Here is a 23,658-nt window from a genome sequence, read left to right as displayed (position 1 = left end):
AGCAAAGATGAAGCACAGACTTTGAAACAAAGTCCTAATAAAGAGTCCAACTCCCAAAGCCTCTACAATTTCAGAAAATTAAGCCGACAACGTTTGTACAGTTTTATCAGAGGAGGGGGGAAGAATGCACATCTAAGAAAGAGGCAAAACCTTCAAGATTCCTATCAGGTGGCATGAGAGAACTTTGCCATGCAGCATTCTTGATCAGATTTGGTTTTATCATTAAAGCCCATTATGAAGAAGGCTTTTCAGGTAGATCCTCTATGAAGCCACAATTACCCAATGGTAACACAAAATCTGCTAAACCGTTTTTGTTAACTCAAAGCATAGAGTCAATTTAAATGAATCTACTAATTTTATGTAAAACAAAGGCACAAAAAATCAACATCAGCCTAAAATATTAAGGTCTAGATTCATCATTGCAACTACTGCTTCCAAAATCCTAGGATATCAGTCCCTATCTAACCCTAATCACCACTCATCCCCAAAATGGAAGTATGATGCAGAGGCCTTCGCTACTGCTTATGCAACAGCAGCTGAGAATTCTTATTTCGTATTGTGCTATTTGGGTAACAAAGTCTTCAGCATTAGACTTTGATATTCATTCTGTTCCTTGCAAGGAAGTTAGGAAGCACTGCCTCCTTCCCTCCCTGCTAATCCAGGAAAGTCCTGAATTAGTTCACGACATGAAAAATTTGATAATTTAAAGTAAGACTGCAAACAATAGAAGCAGAAAATTTATCTGAAAAAGGACATACTCAACCTCCCTGGAAGACAATAAATGCAAAGACACATAATATATTAGCACATCATGGCAGCGCACAACTTCAAGCTAAAATCTTTTTGAAAACAACCAAACATTTGTTGGTCAAAGTCCAATCCACCATCTGGAATGCACATGATTTCATTACGTTTATACCTGATTGTGACAACTAATAAGTATTTTACAAGCATAAACAAAAAAAAAAAAAAGTCATATGAAAGAGGCAACAACTTATTGTTCAACATCCATTGAAGTCCTAAGATTAGGAACTCACTTGCCCCCTTTTTCTTAAGCCATCCCAATTCCGAACCAAACACTGGTGTCAAACACTCAACTCCTGCTTAAGGAAAAAAGTCTCAATTTCACTAAGTCTTAACAATTTGCAAGTAATCAAGTGATACTCGTTCCCAGCCACTATCAATAGAAATGTCAATTTTAGTGGACTCCGGCTGATGCATGATTCTTGCAACTTCAGAAGAAAACTGTATTTATAACAAACAGCTTTCATTTTCAGAGTTCTTAAAAAAACCCCAATATTTAGAGATACAGACAGCAACAGGTGTTTACCACTTAAAACCATAGTGAGAATTCAATGGTTATGATTCTGGAATATGGAATTGCAGGGCAATGGGAGTAGTGTAATCATATGGAAAAACCTGGTGCAAGAATCAAGATCAGGGACGTTTAATGTTTTAGCATTACTTAAGGGAGAATTTCAGAGACACTGCTGTTTGTGTACCTGTCTGTTCACACTGTTACCTAAGACAATGCAAAGGTCCCAGTCTTGCTATTGCTGGTGGTCCAAACAAGATGAAGGTTTGACAGTTTAATTTTGAAATGTTGAGGTCACACAGTTAATGGTTTCCTTGTGAACATGTTGCTATTTGCATAAATTTCACCTGGCTACCTTTAGCTTGAGTGACAAGTCTCAAAATTAGTATGCCTATTCCCAAGACTATCGTGTGTATGTCACAGAAATGCCCATAAAACCACCTTAAATTACCTACTGTTGGTCTGTGGTATGGTTAATTAGCAAGACTGACATTTCAGTCAAGGGACTGATAAATTGTGAATCAAGGTATACACAAGACTGGAAAGTTATGAGACCTTGCTGGTCTGCTATCCTGGGTAAAAACTGGGTACATGCAGCTAGGAAGGGAACACACGGATGTGCACGCACACACAGAAGCAGTGATTACAAATGAGTTTCAAGAAAAGAGTAAAGTTCACTTCATTGTGAAGTTAACAATGACTTTGAAATGATGCAATCTGCATATACGACTACCCAGAAGTCAATTCCGTTTTCTGCGTATTACTGACTTGAGTTCATTCAACGCTACTCCTGAGTAAAACCAAACAGCAATGCTGACTTTTTGCACAAAAACAAATATACAAGTAAACAAAACCCAGAAATTAGATCCGACTTCATGTTGAACCAGTGATTCCCCAGAGCTCCTGAAAGTGTACTTAGAAGTACATATAAGGCAATTTAGCCTTCAGAAAACCTGCACTGAGTAAGCTATACACCAGCACTTCTCCAGAATTTCATTTTTTATTACAATTCTATAAAAAAATCCCCGAGAATTAGATTATTTAAGCTCATTAACACAGTAACAGTATCTTGGAAGGGAGAGGATCTTTTCACTTGTGCTTAGGAGTTCTAGAAAGCAACACACAGTAAATCGTAATTCTGCAAGCAAACAACTATAGTTCTACTTACATCTCTTACGGAGATGCAACAGAAGGTGCAGTTCAGGTGTTCTGCACTGCCAAGTGCAAAATTGCAAAATCCTTCTCTGCTCCATCTCACAGCCACTAATAATAGAAAATAATCTGCAATGGTTTTTAAGGTCCTGTACCTAACTTGCACTTTTATGAAAAGCCTAGTTCGGACCATGATTTCATCTCCTTGCTGTCCTTGTAAACATACCTGACATGGTCATCCAAACCACAAGTTACTACAACTTGAGTTCACTGAAATTTAACACTTCTTTTTCTGGTTCTCTTCAAAAAGTTTCAGAAGAAATGTGTGCTTGAAGAATACAGCATGTCAAGTTTTTAAGAGAGCTTTAAATGCATTCACATGCCAAGCCATTTTAAGGAAACATTGCTATTTAGGAACAAATTCACGTTTTGCCTACAAGAAAGCTGAGGAGCAACTTTTTACGAGGGCTTGTAGCAAAGGGACGATGGGGAATGGTTTTAAATTGGAAGGTGGAAGATTTAGATTAGACATTAGAAAGAAATTCTTCATGATAAGGGTGGTGAGACACTGGCACAGGTTGCCCACGGAAGTTGTGGATGCCTCCTCCTAGGAAGTGTTCAAGGCCAGGCTGGATGGGGCTTTTAAGAGCCTGGTCTGGTGAGAGGTGTCTGGTGCGGTTGGAACTGGATGATCTTTAAGGTCCCTTCCAACCCAAACTACTCTGTGATTCTATGTTGTCAGATACGTCACTTACTGCTCAGGGAGAGGGTTTCTGTGAATTGCCCTAGCTCAAGTTCTACTTGAAGTTCTACAGTTCCATGTAACCACAAAAGTTTTTTGTCAGTGCATACAACCATATGCAGAGACAGATGTATTTTACTTCAGCCTGCTGCTACAGTTTAAGTAAAGACAGAAGAGCCAGATCTTTGGAGACAGGTGCGCACCGTTTGCCTGTCAGGGAAATCTACACAGCAAAACTACTCCATTTGTTGAATGATAAATCTAAATGACTTTTGGCCAAGCCCTGTCAGAGGGGGCAGTAGTTCAGGTGATGAGAAAGGCTATAGGAGAATCATCACATTGTTGGAACAAGCACTGAAAGGATGTTCCTGCTAACTACGCTAAGCCAGAGACTGAGGTGACATACTGGAGATTATCAAGCAGCCTACAAAGATGCAAGAACTACACACTAAATCATTCAGAATTAAAATCTGATAAAGTCACCTTCTCCAAGTTGCGAAGGCAGAAGAAATCGGAATTCCTACAGTAGAAGTTCAGTGTTTACCCTCAGTACCTTATGAAACCCATATCCCCTAAAATCATATGCCAAATCCATATTCTAGAGTTCGCTAGACTCTTCACAGATAAGCTTTGGTTTCCTGGAAATGTACAACTGATCGATAACCTGAACTAGGGACCCTCTATGCTAAAACCAAACCCCACTCTAGGACCACGAGAAACAAGATGCAAAAATTATTAGTTTGTTTCAGTGTAGGATTTAAATTCCCAAGCTCGGCAACAAGCATTTCCCCTGCAATATCAAACTTGTCAATCTGTATTTTTAAATTGCAACTATAAAGTGGTTTTCTAGTCTCAAATGTTTTTTACTTGTAAGTACTGAAGAATCAGTTTTACGTCATGATACATACAGTCCTTGTGTTGTAATATTTATTTTTTTTAAAAAGAAAACTAGGTACCTAACACTGCTCATAGCACATACCTATGCCAGAGACACACGCATACAACCCACTTGGTGAAAGGGGCAAAAAAAGCAGTGAGAAAGCAGTTCAGAAATCTACGAGGTTCAAAAGTCTGCAAGATTCTCTTTCAAAAGTTACTAAGCACCATATCAAGGATCAGCATACTTTTTAAAGAAAATCCTGCAGACTTCAATTCACTGAATTCAAATTTATTCCAAATGCAGGTACTTCAAGAACCTACTGAGCTATAAGGCAGACGCCCATCTTGGCCACACAAGCTTCCACCGCTGTAATACTCAATTTACAATATGTGCCACCAATCAAGCCATATTTTAAGGAACCTCACCTTGTAACAACTAATACTTGGAAAAAGGAACAGCAAAAGACCACTGCGATTCTCACCAAGAAGAAACATAATTTACAGCCATTGGTTAAATATTTAAGTGTAGCTCATGACCTCTTCTTAAACACCAGCCAGAAAACAGATTTGTGAAAAGTATTTAATTTTAAAAGCAGTATATAGAAACACCAGGAAAAAAAATAGCTGTCTGAAAACAGAATTGAAAGTCATGTATGTGCCTCTGGAAGAGGCAGCGAGACAAGATTAATATGACTAATTTCAAGCATAGAAACATCCTGATGCACTTGGAACAAACGAAAGATGAGTATCAGTTAAAATTGCAGTAGTCCAGGCAACAAGTTTCATCATAAGGCTTAGACCTTTGATGTAAGACAGAGTAAAGTTTTAAATGTCAGAAGTAGTTCCTGAAAAAGAAAAAAAGGAACATACAAACTTTACAAACGATGGGTACTGAAAGGGAGACTGAAGATGTGCTATTACTCAGAAAAACACAACTTTTTGATTTAGCAAGCTGGAGGACACTAAGATATGTACCACAAATACATGCACCAACCTCTGATATAATAGATGTGCCAAATAATTCTGGAAAACTAACTCCCAACGTTACAGTAGGCCAGAAACACTAAGCACTCAAAATCCTATTTTCAGATCTAGCAACCCAAAGACATGACACCATACAACCACGCTGCAGCAGAATGTATTCCTTTTTTACTCCTTGACAAAACAGCAATTCTGAACCCATAGCCCAAAAAGCTTTCCTAGTTCTCAGAAAACAAGTTATTTCTATGAGACGGCCTGAAAACATGATTAAACTCTCCCTTCCTGAATATACCACAAGGAAATCTGTATGTGGCAACTCCAGCGCACCTGCATTACTGCAGGAAAAATTAAGGGGTTCACAAATAAAAATGCAAAAAAAAAAAATCACCCCACCCCATGGATTTAAGGCATCCAGTTAAAAACATATCTTTACAAAAGACTTCCACTCATTTGCTCAAGGAGGTAACTCTTCAGGATGCACTCAAGTTACTCTGTTACAGTGAGCTGTAAAAAAATAGACTGGCGTACACCAGTCAGCTAATAAAACCTTTTAAAAAGTCTTGTTGGACTAGGCACAACACATCAAAATAGCGTTTCTACCACTAAGGGAAGGCAAACAAAATGGGCTACGCTGGCAAAGCATTCATGTCAATGTAACTACCTAGCACAGGAGAGCTGTGCTAGCATCCAGTGTCACAAAGTCGCATCACTTCCTAAGGCTACTGTATCAACAAAAGGTGACCCCCACTGACTGCAGAGTTGTAACAGACCTCAGGAAACTTAAGGTCTGGACAAGATACATCTATCATCACCATTCTTCTTTGCCAGGCTTAACACTTCAACAGAAAAAAAGTTGCAGAAAAACTTCTGGCTTTTTAAGGGAATCCATGCAGTTCAGCCCACGAAGGTACTCTAAAACTACACATTTAAGGCAAAAACGAGACTGTTCAAAAATCCTCATTTACTAGAGGACACTGACAATACTAAGTCTTTCTGAATTACTTCAAAACGTTTATTACAGTGCTGCAAACACTTCTGTTTCCCTGTAAGTCTATGTTATTTCAACTTCCTAAAGAAGGAATTGACGTTAACAAAACAACTGAAAACTACACTACTACAGCACGTTCTACGGCAAAGAAAATTCTGAGCAGGCAACACGCAAGCCATTTACGACTCTGAAGACAGAAGGAGATGCAGCACCGCAACGACAGCAGAGAAATGCAGCTGTATTTGGCTGCTGCCCCTAAATCAAGCTTATTAGGACAACCTCTGCCGGCTCCTTTTTAGAAGAAAGCCACCAACATCTGAGTTTAGTACACTCCAAGCCCAGAATAGCAGCAGCATCCAAGGTCTACAGGAAAAACATGAGCGAATTAGAGACTCGACTTAGTCTTCAATACAGACACACTTGACATCTGCATTTTCGGGAACAAGTTAACTAGAGTCAGCCATTGTAGGCATTTAACAAGCTAAAACAGTATTTCAAATCAAGAAATTAGTCAAAAAGTTAACAGCAAAAGAAATACCCAGAGATCCACCATGCACATGGGCTGGAGAAAGTTTCATCCATAGCACAAGTTTCTCACCTTTCCCCTTCTTTCTCTCTAATAATGCTAACAGTTTTAAAAAGAGTGCTTGAGTAAGTACATAAGCACCATGTTATTTATTTTCTATAATTAACTAAGGAGTGGGGACACTACAGCAGATTCTATAAGTGGAATTTACTTAATGAAAGCTGCTTGCACTATTTCAAAGCAAATTTATGGAGAAGACAGGCTAAAAAATGCAAACTCCAAAGCAGTTTCCTACAACAGCAAAAATGGGACAAAAATCTGCAGTCTCTCGAGCAGCAAATGAAAAAATATGAGCCTCAAACTACTTTTATTGTTAAGAGATATAATACAGGTGATTAAATAGAATCATATGATGCTAAAAAACACAGAAAGTGAAACTGTCCCAAACCTTGGTAATAAGTTGCCAACGAAAAAAAAAAAAAACTTAGAAGAGTAAGAATTCTTTAACAGTTTTTATATAGCACAAACAGTGTTTGTGCCACTATAAATCTCTGCATAGCTACCAGGTGATGACAATCTCAATCATTTTGAGAAAAATTATCCCATTAGTGCACTACAGAAACTTTCCAACAGTTTCCAACAGTTTCACCATAACTGTAAAAAGTTCATTTATGAAGCTGCCCAGTAAGCCAACTATTAAAAAACACAAAGTATTCCGTGAAAATCTGCACATGTTAAACTGAAACACACTCAGAAATTACCCAAAATGTCTTAGATACGTGCATTCATCTGAATCAAAATAAGCCTCTAACTTCCATACTATTCAACTAGCAGGACTTCTCTTGCAAAATACATTTTTATTTCACCTCTCTAAAGAGAGCAAGATAGCCACCGTCAAGACAGATTAGAAATGGTTACTACTGGATTAAGCACTGGTTTCCAAGTCCAGCACAAAACCCCCTACAACCAGCTCTAGCTGAAGAGGAGCTTCTCCAATGCTCTTCCACTCTCTTACTAGAGACCTGTTGATATTAGGAATAGTCACGTCCTCCAGTTACCACATCATATTGCCTGTACCTAATGTGCTCTAGAAGTTACACACAAACTCTTCAAACCTAGTACACCATTCACTGTGAACACAGAAGGCAAAACCCGAAATTTGGAAGATGATTCTAAGTAGAATCATATCCACACCTTAACCAAAACCAGGCTGCTAAAACCTTCTGGTTACTGCCAAGAGAGGAACGTTTTTTAAAAAATATACACAACCCCAAAACCAAACAACTTTTCCTTTTTCTTGCCAGCTGTTAACTGCACTGAACAAGACCACCGGTGGCTTCAGAAATGCCACCATTCGCCAGACTCTGGCAGGAGGAGGGTTCCTCCACATCCCATAAGCAAAAAAGATCTAAAGTGAGTTCAAAGAAACTCCTGTGGGACAGGTAACCAAGTACTCTCGTAGAAAAATGACGCCAAATACTCATCTGCTTCACAAGGAGCATTAAAAACTCTGAACAGTCTTTTTGTTACTCTCTCCCAGTACAACCAGTTCAGATTTACTAGCGATTGAGACACAAGATTTCCAACCTCCACCTTGCCGAAGCAGCATCACCAAAGACCTTTGCAGGACTGCAGAAAAGCCCCTTTATCTTCTCAGCCCTGAAGTCTACAGGGGAATTTCAGACATTTTGGTCTCACAGCAGTGAAACGGGAGATGCAAGATGAACTATACTCCATATTGATTCTTCATGCAAATAAGGTGAAATAACATTTCATTCCTAAGAAGATAAGAGTCTCGATAAACCTTGTGCCCCGAGCCTGGGATCCAGATTTTGGGTTTAGCGGGCTTTTCGTACAGTCGATGGTCTATTTGAATCAGAAAAGCAGTTTCTAGGTATCTTTGGTCAAGGAAGAGCACGAAGGATTGTAAAAAGTAAATAAAATAAGCAGCCCGCGTGTAAGAAGAAAACAAGAAAAAATAGCAGAGAAATATCTCGTTTCTATATAGGCGGTAAGAAAAACCTTGTATACGGAAAAATAAAATTAGACATATTTGCGTGTATAAACGTAATTCGACAATAAAGTGCACAAAAGCATCATCTTTAGGACTACTTTGTATTTTTGCAACTGGCATTAAAGGTATGTGCTTAGCAAGGAGCTCAATAATAACTAAAGCTGTGAAAGACACGAAAATGACAAACTGTTAAGTCTTATCTGCAGCTGATCAAAATCACAATAAACCGAACAGCTTTGCTTTCAATCACTTCCAAAAAAAGAGAAAGACAGCAACACCCCAACACCCTCCCTTATGCCATTAACGCCAATCGGAGCGAAAACGGGAGAGCCAGGCAGACGGAAAGGGCGAAAGCAGGCACGAGTTAACAGAAGCAAAAGGGAGGAGAAAATTTAGGCAGAAGAGGGGAGAAAAGGGCCATAATTGCGGCAGGGAGGGCCCGGACCCCCCGAGACTGACCTGTGCCGTCGCTGGCGGAGACGGAGAGCGCCGGTGAGGAGAGTTTAGGCCGCTTGGCTGAAGGCGGGCCCGGCTCCACCACATTCTCGGCCATTTTTAATTCTTTTTTAGACAATCCCTCAGAGCAGAGAGACGGTGCTGGGAGTGGTGGTGAACCCCCAAAAGCTTCACCCTTCTTCTCGGGGCCCCGAGTCAGCTGAAGAACAACAATAACGCCGAAGGCGAGCGAGGAGGAGCTGGCGCAGGAGCTGGGGAAAAGAGGGGGGCAAGTTCCCTTTTCTCTGCCCCTCGGGCTCCGACAGCGGAGAAGCGGGGAGAAGGTGGTGGGAGCTGGGGTGGAGGGATGGAAGAGACAGCTTCCCGCAGGCGAAAGGGCTGAGGGAGGCTGGGAAGGGCAGGTAAAGCTCCCGCGAGAAAAAAAAAAAAAAAAAAAAAAAAAAATTAAAAAAGGAGGCTGATGGGTTTGGGGTTGGTTTTTTTTTTTTTCCCGTAAAATTAATCCCGGCTGTTGTGCTGGTGGCGCTTCCTCGCCTCCATCATCATCTTGAGCCTTCGGGGGGTCTTCTCCTCCTCCTGCTGTTGCCTCCTCACCGCCGCCATCAGCCTCTTCCTCCTCGGCGCCGTCCTCCTCCTCCTCATCGCCACAAGGAGGCGGGCGAAGGAGGCGAGAGGAGGAGGAAAAAAGAAAAAAAGATCACCGTCCTCTAGCAGCAGCAGGAGCTCCTTCCCCCTCCAACACCACTCTGCGAAAAAATACCCACCGCCAGCGAAGGGGCTGGGGGGGAGGCGGCGGGGAGGCGGGCGCGGCGTCCCCAGTTCCACTCGCTTCTTCCTCGCCCGTCGCTAATGGCTGCAGAGACGGGAGCTGTAAGGATGAGGAGGGTGAGGATAAGTCCCAGGAGTCTCCGCTTCACATCTTGTTGTGCAGGGAAGGAGGAGGGGTTGTTGTCCTGATGGAGGCAGCACCGATCGCGGGATGGGAAGGTGGGGGGCGGGTTTCAACACCCTCTCTTGCCCCCCCCTCCCTCCCTCCGCCTCTCCTTCTTCTCTTCTTTCCCCTTCCTCTTTCTCTCGCACTCAGAGAGGGGCCGATCCCACAGCAGCGGCAGGAGGAGGAGGAGGAAGAAACCGGCCCCTCCCCCCCTTCTCTGCCTACCTTCCCCCCTCCCGGGCGGCAGAGGATGGGTTGCGGGCGCCGGGCGGGGAAAGGGGGGCTCCCGGGACCCACGGGAGATGGGCTGGGGGAGCAGAAAGCGAGGGAGAAAAAATCCCTCGGAGCGCGGCGGGGACTCTCTCTGCGAAGGGTGGGGAAAGAAAGACGAGAGGTTGGTAGTCGGGGAGGGGACGGAAAGAGGAGGGATAGGTGAAATTCAAATAATAGTAATAATAAAAGACCCCAAATTATGGCGGAGGAAGCGGACCCAGGGGGAAATGGGGGAGCTAGGTATTACCCGGGGGGGGGGGAGGGGGGGGCTTTTAAATAGCCGGGGAGGGGTTAAGCGGGCTGGGGGGGGGGCCTCAGTTAAATGGGATATGGGGGTGCTCGGATGGAGCACCAGCCTGGGGGGGGGTTGTTAAATGGGGGGGTAGGGGGTGCTCGGCGCTGCCCAGCGAGGGGGAGGGATGGGGGGGGCGGGCCGAGCGCAGGCTCCCTGCTGCCCCTGCCTGGCGCTGCCGCCGCTGCTGGGCGTGTGTGGCCGAGCGGGGGAGGGGGGGAAAGAAAGAAAGAAGGAAAGAAGTCGAAGAGGGGGAGGTAAAAAGAGAAGAGGAGAGAGAGAGAAAGAGAGGGAAGGGGTCGTCTCGTCTCCTCGCTTCTCTCCCCGTCCCCTAGGCGGGCCCCTGCGTCTGCCTTGCGCTGCCCTCCCCCTGTCTCGCCCCGTGCGGCTCGGCCTCTCTCTCTCTGTCTCTCTCTCTCGCTCGCTCCCTCTCCCTCAGTCGCTCGCTCACACACAAACAAAATGGCGGCTGTTGTTTCTTCGCTCTCCCGAGTCCTCGGAGGGGGAAGCGAGCGGCGGCGGCGGCGGCCGGAAATGAGCCAACTGCAATGGGGGGGCGGGGCCGCGGCGCCGAGGGAGGGGAGAAGGGGCGGGGCCGCGGTCCGCGCGCGCGGGGGGCGGGGCCACGGCGCTGGCGCACACAATGGAACGCAGGGAGGGGAGGGGGAAGCGCCCGGTCCGCTATCACGTGATCCCACCCCAGCCAATCAGCGCTCGCCCTCCCGCCGCGGCGCTTCCGCAAACTGCGTTGGCCACGCCCCTTAAAGGCGAAGCGCGGGGAAAAGGCCTTCGTCGTGGTCTTCTTACTCTTCCTCCTCCACCTCCTTCTTTTCCTCCTCCATTTACGCTCTTACGGGGGAGAAGGTAGGGAGGGATGCAGCCGCTCTGCCCGGCCGGGTGGGCTGAGGAGAGCCAGCAGGATCTTGCTGCCGCGATGTCCCCTCCCTCCCCGGGCGTCGTCGCCCTGTGGGTTCCTCGCGGCTCCTCCCGCCGGTCCCGGGCCTTGCTGCGCCACAGACATGGCAGCCCGGGCTGGGATGGGGGGGTGTCCCCTTCTCCTGGCAGCCCGTGAGACCAGGAGATCGATTGGGGGGTGCGGAAGCTGCCGCTGCTTTCCGGCAGTGTTGCAATAAATCAATCAATACGTGAAAAAAAAACCACAAAAATCACACTTTATGCAAAAAAAGTAACTCTGTGCGCTGGAGAAGAAGGCAAGACTCCCGTTCAGGGGCAGCCAGTGAGCCTAGGAGATGAAAGAATCCTAGAATACTTGCAGCTGGAAGGGTCCGTAAAGATCATCCACCTCGACCCCCCCCTGCCCTGGGCAGGGACACAGGCTGCCCAAGGCCCCATCCAACCTGGCGCTGGACACCTCCAGGGATGGGGCAGCCACAGCTTCCCTGGGCAACCTGTGCCAGTGCCTCACCACTCTCATAGTGAAGAAATTCCTCCTTACGCCTAGTCTAAATCTGCCCCTCTCCAGTTTATACCCATTCCTTCTAGTCCTGTCACTCCAGGCCTTTGTAAACAGTCCCTCCCCAGCTTTCCTGCAGCCCCTTCAGGTACTAGAAGGTTGCTATAAGGTCTCCTTGGAGTCTTCTCCAGGCTGAACAACCCCAACTCTCTCAGCCTGTCCTTGTATGGGAGGTTTTCCAGCCCTCTGAGCATCTTTGTAGCCCTCCTCTGGACCCATTCCATCAGCTCCGTATCCTTCTTATATTGAGGATTCCAGAATTGGGCACAATACTCCAGATAAGTTTCTCACAAGAGACGAAGAGAGGGCAGAATCCCCTCCCTCGACCTGCTGGCCACACTTCTTTTGCTGCAGCCCAGGATACGGTTGGCCTTCTGGGCTGTGAGCGCACATTGCTGGTTCATGTTGATCTTCTCGTCAATTAGCACCAAGTCCTTCTTTGCAGGACTGCTCTCAACTGCATCATCCCCCATCCTGTACTGAAATTGGGGATTGACCCACCCCAGGTGTAGGACCTTGCACTTGAACCTCATGGTTCAAGTGTAGAACCCCAGGTGTAGGACCTTGCCTTGTTGAACCTCATGAGGTTTACACAGGCCCACTTCTTCGGTCTGTCCAGGTCCCTCTGGATGACATCCTGTCCTTCCACTGCAGAGATTCAGTAATATAACTCAATGCAGGGATACGAGAGCTGCTGCTGGATTGATGTTGCAATAAATAAATAAAAAAGAAAAACAACAGAAAAGACACACTTTATGCCAAAAAAGTCCGTGTGTGCTGGAGAAGGAGGCAGGACCCCGGTTCACAGGCAGCCTGTGAGCCTAGGAGATCCAGACGCATGGACCAATGCAGGGATGCAAGAGCTGCTACCAGCTTCCATCAACGTTGCAATAAATAAATAATTTAAAAAAAACCCAACACCACCACAAAAATCACACTTTTCTGGCATAAAGTCCCTGTGTGCACTGGAGAAGGAGGCAGGACCCCAGTCCACTGGCTGCCGGTGAGCAACAGAGATCCAGAGGCACAGCTTAACGCAGTGATGCGAGAGCTGCCGCAGGCTTCCATCAATGCTGCAATAAATACATAAACCCCCACAAAAATCATGCTTTATGCCGAAAAAAAAAGAATCCCCATGTGTGCTGGAGTAGAGGGCAGGATCCTGAAAACCTGCTTTTCCTGGGCTGCGCATGGGGTGGCTCTCAGGCCATAGTTTGGAATCAGGTATTATTTATGCTGATCTTCCCAAGCCTTCCCAGCTTCACAGCTGTTCCAGGGCTCTGGATTGCCTACCCACCAACAGTTACCTTCAAATCTTAAAGAATAGTGAGGAAACCATATCCTGGGCTGCATCCGAAGAGGTGTGGCCAGCAGGGTGAGTGGGGTGATTCTGTCCCTCTATTCCTCTCTTGTGAGACCTCACCTGAAGTATTGTGTCCAGTTCTGGAATCTTCAGCATAAGAAGGATATGAAGCTCTTGGAATGGGTCCAGAGGAGGGCTACAAGAATGATCCAAAGGCTGGAGCACCTCTCATATGAGGACAAGCTGAGAGAGTTTGTTCAGCCTGGAGAAGACTCCAAGGAGACCTTATAGCGACCTTCCAGTACCTGAAGGGGCTACAGGAAAGCTGGGGAAGGACTGTTCATAAACGCTTATAGTGATAGGACAAGGGGCAATGGGTATAAACTGGAGAGGAGCAGATTTAGGCTAGATATTAGGAAGAATTTCTTCACCATGAGAATGGTGAGACACTGGCACAGGTTGCCCAGGTAAATTGTGGATGCCTCATCCCTGGAGGTGTTCAAGGCCAGGTTGGCTGGGCTTTGAGCAGCCTGATCTAGTGGGATGTTCCTGCCTATGGCAGAGGGGTTGGAATTAAATGATCTTTAAGGTCCCTCCCAACCCAAACCTTTCTACGATTCTATGAAATAGCTCCTCCTGGCTTTTCCCTTCACTGTGTTTGGGCCCTTTGGGGCTGTACACCATAACAGGCGTACTCGTTTACCTTGTCTTAGGAGAGGAAAGGAAACATGGGCGTTCATTATTTTTAATGGAAAAAGCCATTTTATTTTTTTTTTTTTATCCTAGTGGGACATTTCTGAGGACTTCTTTTGCCATCCACCCTCCTTCAGGCTGAGCTCTCCACAATCCTGCGCATAAGAACCAAAGCAGGTATTTGGGAAGAAAAATCTAGCCTAAACAACAGAATAAACACCACAGGTGATGAGAGAAGCCATGAGCAGAGATTCACAGCCTTGTAACAGTTATCTACCGGCTCCCTCACGTACTCCCACACTTCAGCTTCCTTTGTTTGGGTTTTATTTCAAGCAAGATTGTTGTTGCCACCAGCCCAAAAGAGAAAACACAAATAAGGTTGGGCTCAAACTGCTCCAAAGCACTTAAAGATTGTACACGTATAAGCCTTCTGGAAAAGTCTTGGAGCCATAGGCAGTGTGCAAATCTATATGTTTTAAAAGAGCCATGGAGGGAGCCTGGCGAAGACAAATAAGCAATAGGAAAATAGTTGGCAGAGCAGAAGGTCTCAGAACTAAAGCTGTTGAGGATAACAGCATTAACAGTATCACCTTAGAAACAATCTCTTCATTCTCAGAGGTTTTTTGCCTCTTACTGCTACTAAATTCATCCCCCAAAACCCAGTTATGGAAGTCTTCTGTTACTGCAATTTATTTTTTCAGGATCCCCTTACTTGTAAAGCACTTTTTTAAACACACCTGAGACTAATGTTAACATTTTTTTTTAAAAAGTCTCCTTAGAATTAAAAATTGACTGAATTAGACTGTGTAAGGTTTTCAGACTCTCAAGAGGCTCCATAGTTCAGTAAGGAATTAGTACCAGCTTTATAAAGATTCCAAAGTGCACATAAACACCTAAACGCTTTTAAAGTCAAGACCTTACTAAACAACAAGTTTGGAACAAAGCAGATGTTTCAAATAAGGGCTTTGTGACACTAGTTCCTATCTAGAGATTTGATCCTACCAATAGTTGCGTGTATGCTCAGTTTTATATATTTCCATATTTCCATATTTTACATATTTCCATTGAAACTGCAGTGTACTATTCATCATACCAAAACTAAGGACACGTGCGCTTGCTAAAACACAGCCTGGGAGATAAAAGTTAAAGAACTGGGTAGTTATTTGCTATGGCAGAGGGTAGTGTATGGATTAGTTAATTACTTAAGTACTGGAAAAAATCTGGCAAACAAAATAAAGCTCTTATTTTTTATGTAGCTTCCCCGCTGCTCTGGCTGCCCCTCTGTCTACCCATTTGAATGAGGTCAGAGAAGCATACCTGAACTGCAGCAAACGTACCCTCTAGTGAATGCTACCCAGCTAGCATGTGCCTTCTGAGTATGAATTGGAGATAAATAAGTAACTGATGTGTTAGTAAAGCCATACCTCTGCCTTATAAACTTCTCAGCCAGTAGAATATCTTAGTTCTTTACACATTAGAAAATCATGTTCTGCTCGCTTTACATATTAGAGACTTAAACACAAGCTAAAGCATATGGAAAACAAATTGAAAAGAATGTTGCTTGTGGCTTTCTTTCTGAAAAAGGTAATCTAAAACGAGAGAAGGAGAAAGGAAAAGGAAAACCCAGGAAAACAGGGTTAATATATAAACAAATGAACAAAATCCCTTTAGTAGCTGTTAATTTTTCTAAAAAACCTGCAGTTTTCTTAAATGAACCTTAGTACATGCACACAACCAACTGCTGCTAAATGCTATCTGCCAAAATAATAACACATAAAAATACTGGAAAGCAGTAAGGAACACAAAGCCTACTAAGAAGCAAATATGTAAACTTATACAAATAAAACCAGGAAAGGATTATACTATTAAAAATAAAACTTATTTACCTAGCAACTGCTCCTCTTTGCCTCAATTTCTACATTCTTACATCAAGGATAGTAGTATTTATCCCTTGAAAATAATACCCAGAAGAATTAATTAGCTCATTATTGCCAGTAATTACAGCAGTCATTAAGTACTTTGAGATAACTGGATGAAAGTACCAGAAGTCCAATTAAAATGAGAATCCACTCAGGAAAGCAATAAGAAGAGGAATGCGAGGCCTTGAACTTTTATCATGGGATCTCGTTTGGCCTTAGCTGGTAGTTACTGAAATTTGTGAGCACGCCCAGCTGCTTCGAGGGCTACACGGAACAACATAAGATTCCCTTGTACTGCAAGGGTCAATGTGGTGCCTAGAACTCAGTATCCTACCTTCAGTGGGAGAAGTTGGCAGAGAAATAATCATCTCGCTCGGCTCAGAGGGAGTTTGGGGCTGCAAAAGTCACCCAACCAACCTCCTCCCCTCCATAATGCCACTTGGGAAACCACTTACACTAAATAAAACTTCCCCACTCCCCTTTGGCAGGATTTGCCCTGCAGCCCTGCGGGCGTTTTTGAAAGCAGGGGGTTTGTGGGATGGGGCAAGAGCTAGGGAGGTGGCATTCCGGTCTTCTCAGCCCTGTTTCTGCCTGCAGGTTCCAGCTGCATTCTCTTTTCTCCTGAGCTATTCCAGCCTCTGTCTGGCAGGTAATTTCTCCTGTTCCCCAGCTGCCTCCTGCTGTCACAGCTCTCTGCTCACACAGCACCTGGGGAGCGAAGGAGGGATGACCCCCTTCTCCATACCAGCAAGGAGATCTGTGCGTGGAGGGTCCTTCCTGACACAGGTCAGAGGGCTGGAGGGATGATTTAAGGCTGCAATTTTTGCAAGTAATGCCAAGGCGCGGCTATATTTCTGGAAAACAAGAGCCAGCTGTGCCGGAGCGGAGAACATCGCTCAGTGCAGCGTCAACGTTAAAATCCAGCAGTGTTTTGATACAAGACAAATTTTATTGGAACCATAAGAAGTAACCGTCCAATAGCTGGCTCTTGCATCTAGCATATGCACAGAAGAAAGAGCTGGCTTTCTGACAGCAAGCAAAACGCTTTCAGTCTTCGGCCCTAGAAACACAGGCTTCCTCGCTCGCAGAATGTTCAATAGCTGCAAACACAGAGTTATGTTGCTAAATGTTAAGGGCTCAGCTGTTTACCAGAAGAATGTTTCCTCCCTGGAACACATGGTTTTGCTTAAAAGAAGTTCTCCAAAAAAAAACCCCACTTTATTTCGTTAGCGAATGCAACATTATAGTCCTAACAAACATGCTGCATGGTCTCCCCTTGTGAGAACGGAATAGAAAAAGAAGACAAAACCCGACCTCTCAGTTTAACGGTGGGGCAGAGATGTGCTCTGCCTAGGAAATACGGCAGCTGGTGATTTACAGATGGATGGCTTACTCTGAAATGTATATCTCTTCATCCCTTGTTTCCATATTCCAGTTCACTTTGAAGGCACAAGTGTGGAATAGGAGAGGCTCGCGTGCTTCCCCAGCTTTACCAAGGGCTGGCCAAATTACCGCCTTTCACTTCGCAGGCTCAGCTTTCCCCTCTGTAACAAGGAGGTGATGCTACTCCCTCCTTACAGAACGCACGTTTGAATCATTAAATGAAAATGTAGTACTCTCCTATCTTCTAAATGAAATTACACTGAAATTAGTGCATTTACATCAGCAGTTGATTTATCCCAGAGTATTACACGGACAAAAGCAAGAGGTTCTAGAGTGTAAGTATATTTTTAATTAAGAGCCCTTGAACTTGTCACATGCTGTGAGCTTGTGGAAGGTGAAAGGATGGCAAATTTCAGAACAACTCAGTCAGCTCAGCACTGTATTTACAATGTTCTGCTAAAAATGATCATTGTGCGATGAAGCTCAAGCTAACATGGGAAATCTATGCTGAAAGAATTACAGTTGTTGTAACAACCTGGAGGAAGCATGCTGTTCACATTCCTCTTACTTCTTTTGACTCTGTTATCCAATGGGAAAGTTCTTGATAAGCTTTATGGCCCTGCAGAAGGCATAAACAATGTGCTTTGAAATCTGCTGAGCTTAAATACAAAACTTATCTTTTCATTTGTTTCCTGAATTGTCCCACAGATAGAAATCCACTGTCCACACATGCTTGTAAGGAACAAAATACAATTATTTCTCTTATGCCTCCCCTTCCTTTGCTGTATCTTCACGTAGTGTTCCTTAATTCAGATTATATTTTTTACGTGCTACAACATTCTTCTGTATGATGAACTGGGATATTTTGTTTGATGTCTGCAATCAAAATGCAAAGAGGGAAATAGTAACATTTTTTAATGAATTATTAGTTTTCATTCTTCAAAATACGAAGTGATTCCTTCAATGCAGGAATGCAGGAATCTGCTGTGCAACAGAGCAATGTACCGAACTGAGCGGTTTTCAGTACACAGGGTATTGGCCTTCTGGGAGCTAATGGGACCCTGTTGTTCATGGGGTAATACACTTAGCTAATCAAGACAATCTGAGCTGTTTGCAGTTGCCATGGAAGAAAAAATTTCCACAGGAAATATAGGTTTGGTTGTTGTTTTTTCTTTTCGTGCTTTTCTCTAAAAAGATCTTGTACTTTCTTGGCTTTTTGATATGCTAGAAAAAACAATGCCTTCGTGAGCGCTTTCTTTCTACACACAGATAAAAGTCAATCATTAACGACAAACACCAAAAGACAATTGATTCTAAGCAGACAACTCTGCATAAAACAATAGGGTTAAGCCTCAGTTCCTTACCTTCCTAATTTATGTAGGCTTATCAGTTGTCTTCCTAGAAGTTTCCTCATGAACCCTCACATTTCAGTGTGCCTGAGTTTTGTTCTCTTGGTCTCAAATACGGGATGCCAACATCAGGCAGCCCTAGACCTGCTGTTCGCATTCTGTGACTACCCAGTACAGAAGACCTGTGAGCCTTGGAGAAGGAGGCATCAGCCCCTGATGGTGCTCTGCTATTAAAAGACACCAAGAGCAGGAAAAAGGTGGAAGCTGTAGCAGCCTCTGGCAGCCTGCTTTTTCTCCCAGCACTGTTAAGTTGCCTGAAGCTCTGGAAAGATCGGTTGTGCAGAGCAGGGCTGGTTTATGAGCTTTGTGATATTTACTCCATCATCTTTTGCTGTCTCAGATGCCTTCTCTTTGACCTCAGAATAGGCATGAGAGAGGGATGCCAGAGCTTGCAGTGAATTAAATATGCAGAGGTGGACACAAACAGCCCATCAGGGATGTCAGGGGAGGGCCGGTTGTCTGATCCAGTGCAGGCACCACAAAAAGGATGCAGCCACCTGGGAGAAAACTAAGAAGTTTTCACAGGGCTGGACCAGAAGTGAAAAAAAAAAAGGTTTCATCCACCAAAAGGCCCTAATGAGAGGTGAAAGTCGTGGCTGGCATGATTCTTTGGCAGCAAGGGTACAACATCGTTTGACTTCCTGAGAATAAAGCTGATGTCTGTGGCTTAGAGGAGGATCGCACTGCCTGCGGGTCGCAGAGGGAGGTCTTCATCCTGCCCACTTATGACAAAATACATTAAATACAGAGGTCTCACGGAGCCAAGGGTGCAAGGAGGTATGGCAAGCATTACAGATGGGAATTTTTAGTGCTTTGGAGAGAAGAAAAAACGCGATGAATTGTGTCAGACAGCAAATCTCAGCTAACTTTTTTATGTGGCTTTCAGCTTTCAATGATAAAACACTTTGTTGTTCTTTAGAGCTGAAGAAACCTTTAGGTAACTTCTACAGGAAGGGAGGGCTTTTCTCCCCATCAGAGAAGTAACAATTTCGAGATTGATGTTACTCCTCTTTTGTCAATATTTATGTGACTGCAGATCTGTTGCTATTTAAGAATCAGCTTCAAGAAAACAAAATGCAAAGTGTGAGATGCACAAACGGCTTCACATAATGACAGGAAGTTTGGGTCAGTTTTTCACCGTCACATATGTGATGAATAAATGTTCTGTGCAGGTGTTTGGGCCCTGTAAAAAGGCGCTTGGCCATAGTCATTCTGTGTGGTGCTGCAGGGCTAAGTCCTGAGCCCCAGGAGAAGCTTCCCTGGGTGACCAGGGCACTGAGCTCCCCTGGACACAGAAAAATTAGTTGTCTTAGCAAGAGAAAAAAAAGAGTTATAACATCAACCTCACAACAAATCATTGCAACACCAACAACCACTGGCTTCTGCTGCTGCTGCCCTGCAGGGTAAGCATCAGCCCTGTGTTTGGGAACGGACAGAGGGGACTGTGCCTGACCATGCTGGATGTGCTCCCAGTGTGCCTGCCACCCACCTCCCTTGGGATATCTTGCTAGTAATGTCCCAAACAGCTGCTCTGGCCAAAAGTACAGTGCTGCTGGGCAAGGGGAGGTGCAAAACTTAAAACACTGGAGTAAGTAGCGTAACAAAAAGTCTGGCGGCTGGAAGTGCCGGTTGTCTTGGCAGCTACGCATGTCTTTTTTCTCGTTTGCTCTGCTAGATGTAGGCATCTGAACTCCTACTGAAAAGAAACAGAGGTGCTGGAGGCCTTCTGTGATTTTGCAGTTTGGCGTTTCCTGTGTCCTCCTATCCGTGGCACTGCTACATATATATATGTACAAATGCATATGGCTATTTATACACCTCAGGAGCTTAGAAATTAAATGTGTTCTGTTTAGAAGAGTAAAGCCATTCCAGCATATTTAGCCCCTGTAAGAAAAAAAATCTTTAAAAATTATTTGCTTTGAGGTAAGTGTCTCTATCAGCTTCCAGAAGGTAAGACGTGTGGAAGATTCCCTGATCCTGTGCAAAGGAGATGATCCAAGGGCTGACACTATGATGTGAAGGGCAACCGCATCTGTGCTTGCACACGAGTATGCCACATCAGTACGAAAAGGGCCCAATGGATTCCTCTGTTCCTCCTGGGTATTTCAATTAAAAGCCAAGGAGGAAGTCCAAGAAAATGCCTAAAATGGCTTGAGTCCTTCCTCATGATCTGGAAATGGAAGTCGGCAGTGACTAACTCCAGCCCAGCCACCAAACCCCTCCCTCCCTGACTCTGCATCGTTCCCTTCATTCCCAGCTCCTCTCCTGCATTTGCAAACAGTCGGCAGTGGAAACAGTGAAGCAGCCTGGCTTCGAATGCCAAGAACACACGAGCGGTGTGTGACTGCAGCAGTGACCGTCATCCACCCATCCCAGTGTCTAACCTAGGAAGAAGTGATTAAAATTTGATGGGGACAAGTCTCGATTATAAACAGAGGGATGATTTTAAAAGAGACTGCCGCCAAGCTTGGAAACAAAGCCCAATTAAATCCTACCATTAACTTAAATTGCCTTCAAACTGGGCCTCTAACATCTTTTCCTGTAAAAAAAATTACAAATGCTTGTTTATAATTTTTTAAGCCAGGTCAGACAACGTCTTCTGGCTTCCTCATAAAGATAACAAATAGCAATATCCATAAAGAATAAGATTAACTGAGTATTCAAGAAAGCTGCATCCCATAGTCATTCACAGTGTCATCACCTCTGTAGTAGGTGGGGTTTTTTGCTGCTAATTCAGTTTTGGTTATGCAATTGACCTGGATTTGAAAGCATCTGCCCCAAAAGAAGAATCACCTGGCTGCAGGGAGCCATGGGAATGTGTGCTCTGATGGTGGGTGACTCCATGGGCACCTGCTAAGTTCATTCTCTCTCCATTTGCTCCCATCCAGCACCACACATACAGCCTCAGCCCTTCTGCTCCAGGTTTCTAACCATCTTGGTGCAGATAGAATCAGAGAATCGTTTGGGTTGGAAGGGACCTTAAAAGGCCATCCAGTTCCAACCTAATAGAGAGCCTTTTTTGTGGGATGTCAGCTATCACTTCCATACCACCACCCATGCATCTCATATTAAAGTCCATCAGGACTTCTCCTTCATGTGGTACCTGTCCCACGGAAGGCATGATCTTTCCTGGTATCCAAGAACTATGATAACGCAAAAGTAAAAAAGAGAATTGGGTGCTCATGATCCCAATAATGTGTTATTCAAAATCTTACAGTTGAAAATCTCACCTCTTTTGGTTTACGTGGTCGCAACTCTTCTTTAGGACTCTGAAACAGAGTCAGAGCTCTGCATACTTGTGAGTGCAGGCTGAGGGAGGATAAATCATCCAGTGTGGAGCCTAGGATGCCCTGTGCTCTCTTCCTTGAAGGTGCAGCATGGAGAAAGATGTCCTTAACCAGTTTGACTGCTTCTGAGATTAAGCCCTCCCCACCCCTCAATCAGCAGTGCAAGTCTTCCGACGCTGGAGACCAAACATGCTTGGAGATCACTTTATTCACAGGATGTGCAAAGTGTTGACTGGATTGCTGCAGAGCTGAGCTGCCTCCATATGCCTTACCCAACTTTACTGCTGCCCTCGGGTTTGTGACCTCAGTGACTGCTTGATAGCATAAACCTATTCCCTGCAGGGGTGATTAAAAAGGATGAACAGAAGAAGGCACACCTGAGCAAGGATATCACTAAACTAATTCATTATTTTTACTGGGCTAATTAAAGGCAGACCAATGAAGTGATTGCGCTGAGATCATGATTAAGATCAAGTCAATAAATCAATAGACTCAAATGATTGGTCATCAGATTGTATGTCTGTCCATCAAAGTGATTTGTGAAGTTGCCACTGAAGGTATTACTTAGATTTAATTTTGTCTAGGGAGATTTCAAGGAGGAGGCAGAGCCTTTTCAAGCTAAAACCCTAGCAAACTTTCCAGCAGAGGAGGTAGCCCCCCCAGGTGAAGAATGTAGGTCTTCAAAGGATGTGAGGATATGTATCCTCCTTTTGAAGGATCTATCTCCCCAAAGGGGGATGTCCAATCTTCTTTGGATTTTTTGCCAAGCTATGTGACCCAGGTTACGCAGTAATCTTGTGTTGGCTCTGTTTGGGGAAGTAACATGATAGGTATCTCCATGGTAACTTTACTTCAATACATCTTCCTTAAATCTTAAGCATATTTTAAGTGTACTTGTCCTTACTTATTGTCCATATATTCCCCATTTCACAAATGACCCAGTTTTCCCCCACTGCCAAAGCAGGATTGGTTAGGGTCAGCCCAGCTACTTCTGAATAATGCTGACTGCCACCCTAACTCATTTACAACTTAATTACAGTAGTCCTCCAAGGGTATTTTTTCCAGCAATGCACCCATTCACCCATTCATACCAACAGAAAATCAGAAAAACAGGAAGTGAAGGAATCAGTTCATGAAAACAAAGGTGAAAATAACCAATATAATTTCATCTGCATTATTACTTGGAGGTTTTAATTCATGTCTATATTTCTTCATTATGCTGAGCGCAGCATTGAAGGCTTCCTCTGGTTGCACAGCCTGCAGCCTGATGTGGTGCTGAAGTAGAGCTTCTGGTTGAGCCTAGTTCATCTTCCTCTGTATGGGTTACCCAGTGCAAGGCAAAGAGGTGATGTTGGTGTTTGTATTTTGAGGAAGGGATGATACAAAAGAACAACATTTCCCACATTGTTATCATTTGTATAGGTGTAATTGCTGCATAAATCAGCCTTGGATTCCAGCTGTAGGGCTAGCGGCCAGTTGTGAACTCTGGTGTTCTGAATCATAGGATCATAGAATCATAGAATCAAAGAATCATAGAACGGTTTGGGTTGGAAGGGACCTTAAAGATCATCTAATTCCATTCCCCCTGCCATGGGCAGGGACATGTCCCACTAGATCAGGCTGCCCAAGGCCCCGTCA

At 44.3% G+C, this 23,658-nt stretch overlaps 1 protein-coding gene across 3 annotated transcripts in view; it reads right to left on the bottom strand.

The window, feature by feature from the left end:
- Positions 1–9,486, bottom strand: part of EP300 (E1A binding protein p300) — a 65,132-nt gene extending 55,646 nt beyond the window's left edge. For all 3 annotated transcript variants that reach the window (XM_054069922.1, XM_054069939.1, XM_054069930.1), the window contains exon 1: positions 9,057–9,486. In XM_054069922.1, the coding sequence (XP_053925897.1) occupies positions 9,057–9,150 (94 nt within the window). In that variant the 5' untranslated portion in view covers positions 9,151–9,486. The remainder of the gene's footprint in view (positions 1–9,056) is intronic.
- Between the last annotated feature and the right edge of the window lie 14,172 nt (positions 9,487–23,658).

This window comes from Cuculus canorus, chromosome 1 (assembly GCF_017976375.1).
Source record: "Cuculus canorus isolate bCucCan1 chromosome 1, bCucCan1.pri, whole genome shotgun sequence".
Lineage (NCBI taxonomy): Eukaryota > Metazoa > Chordata > Aves > Cuculiformes > Cuculidae > Cuculus > Cuculus canorus.
The sequence above is the reverse complement of the archived record's forward strand: the minus strand, read 5'-3'. Positions and strand labels throughout refer to the sequence as shown.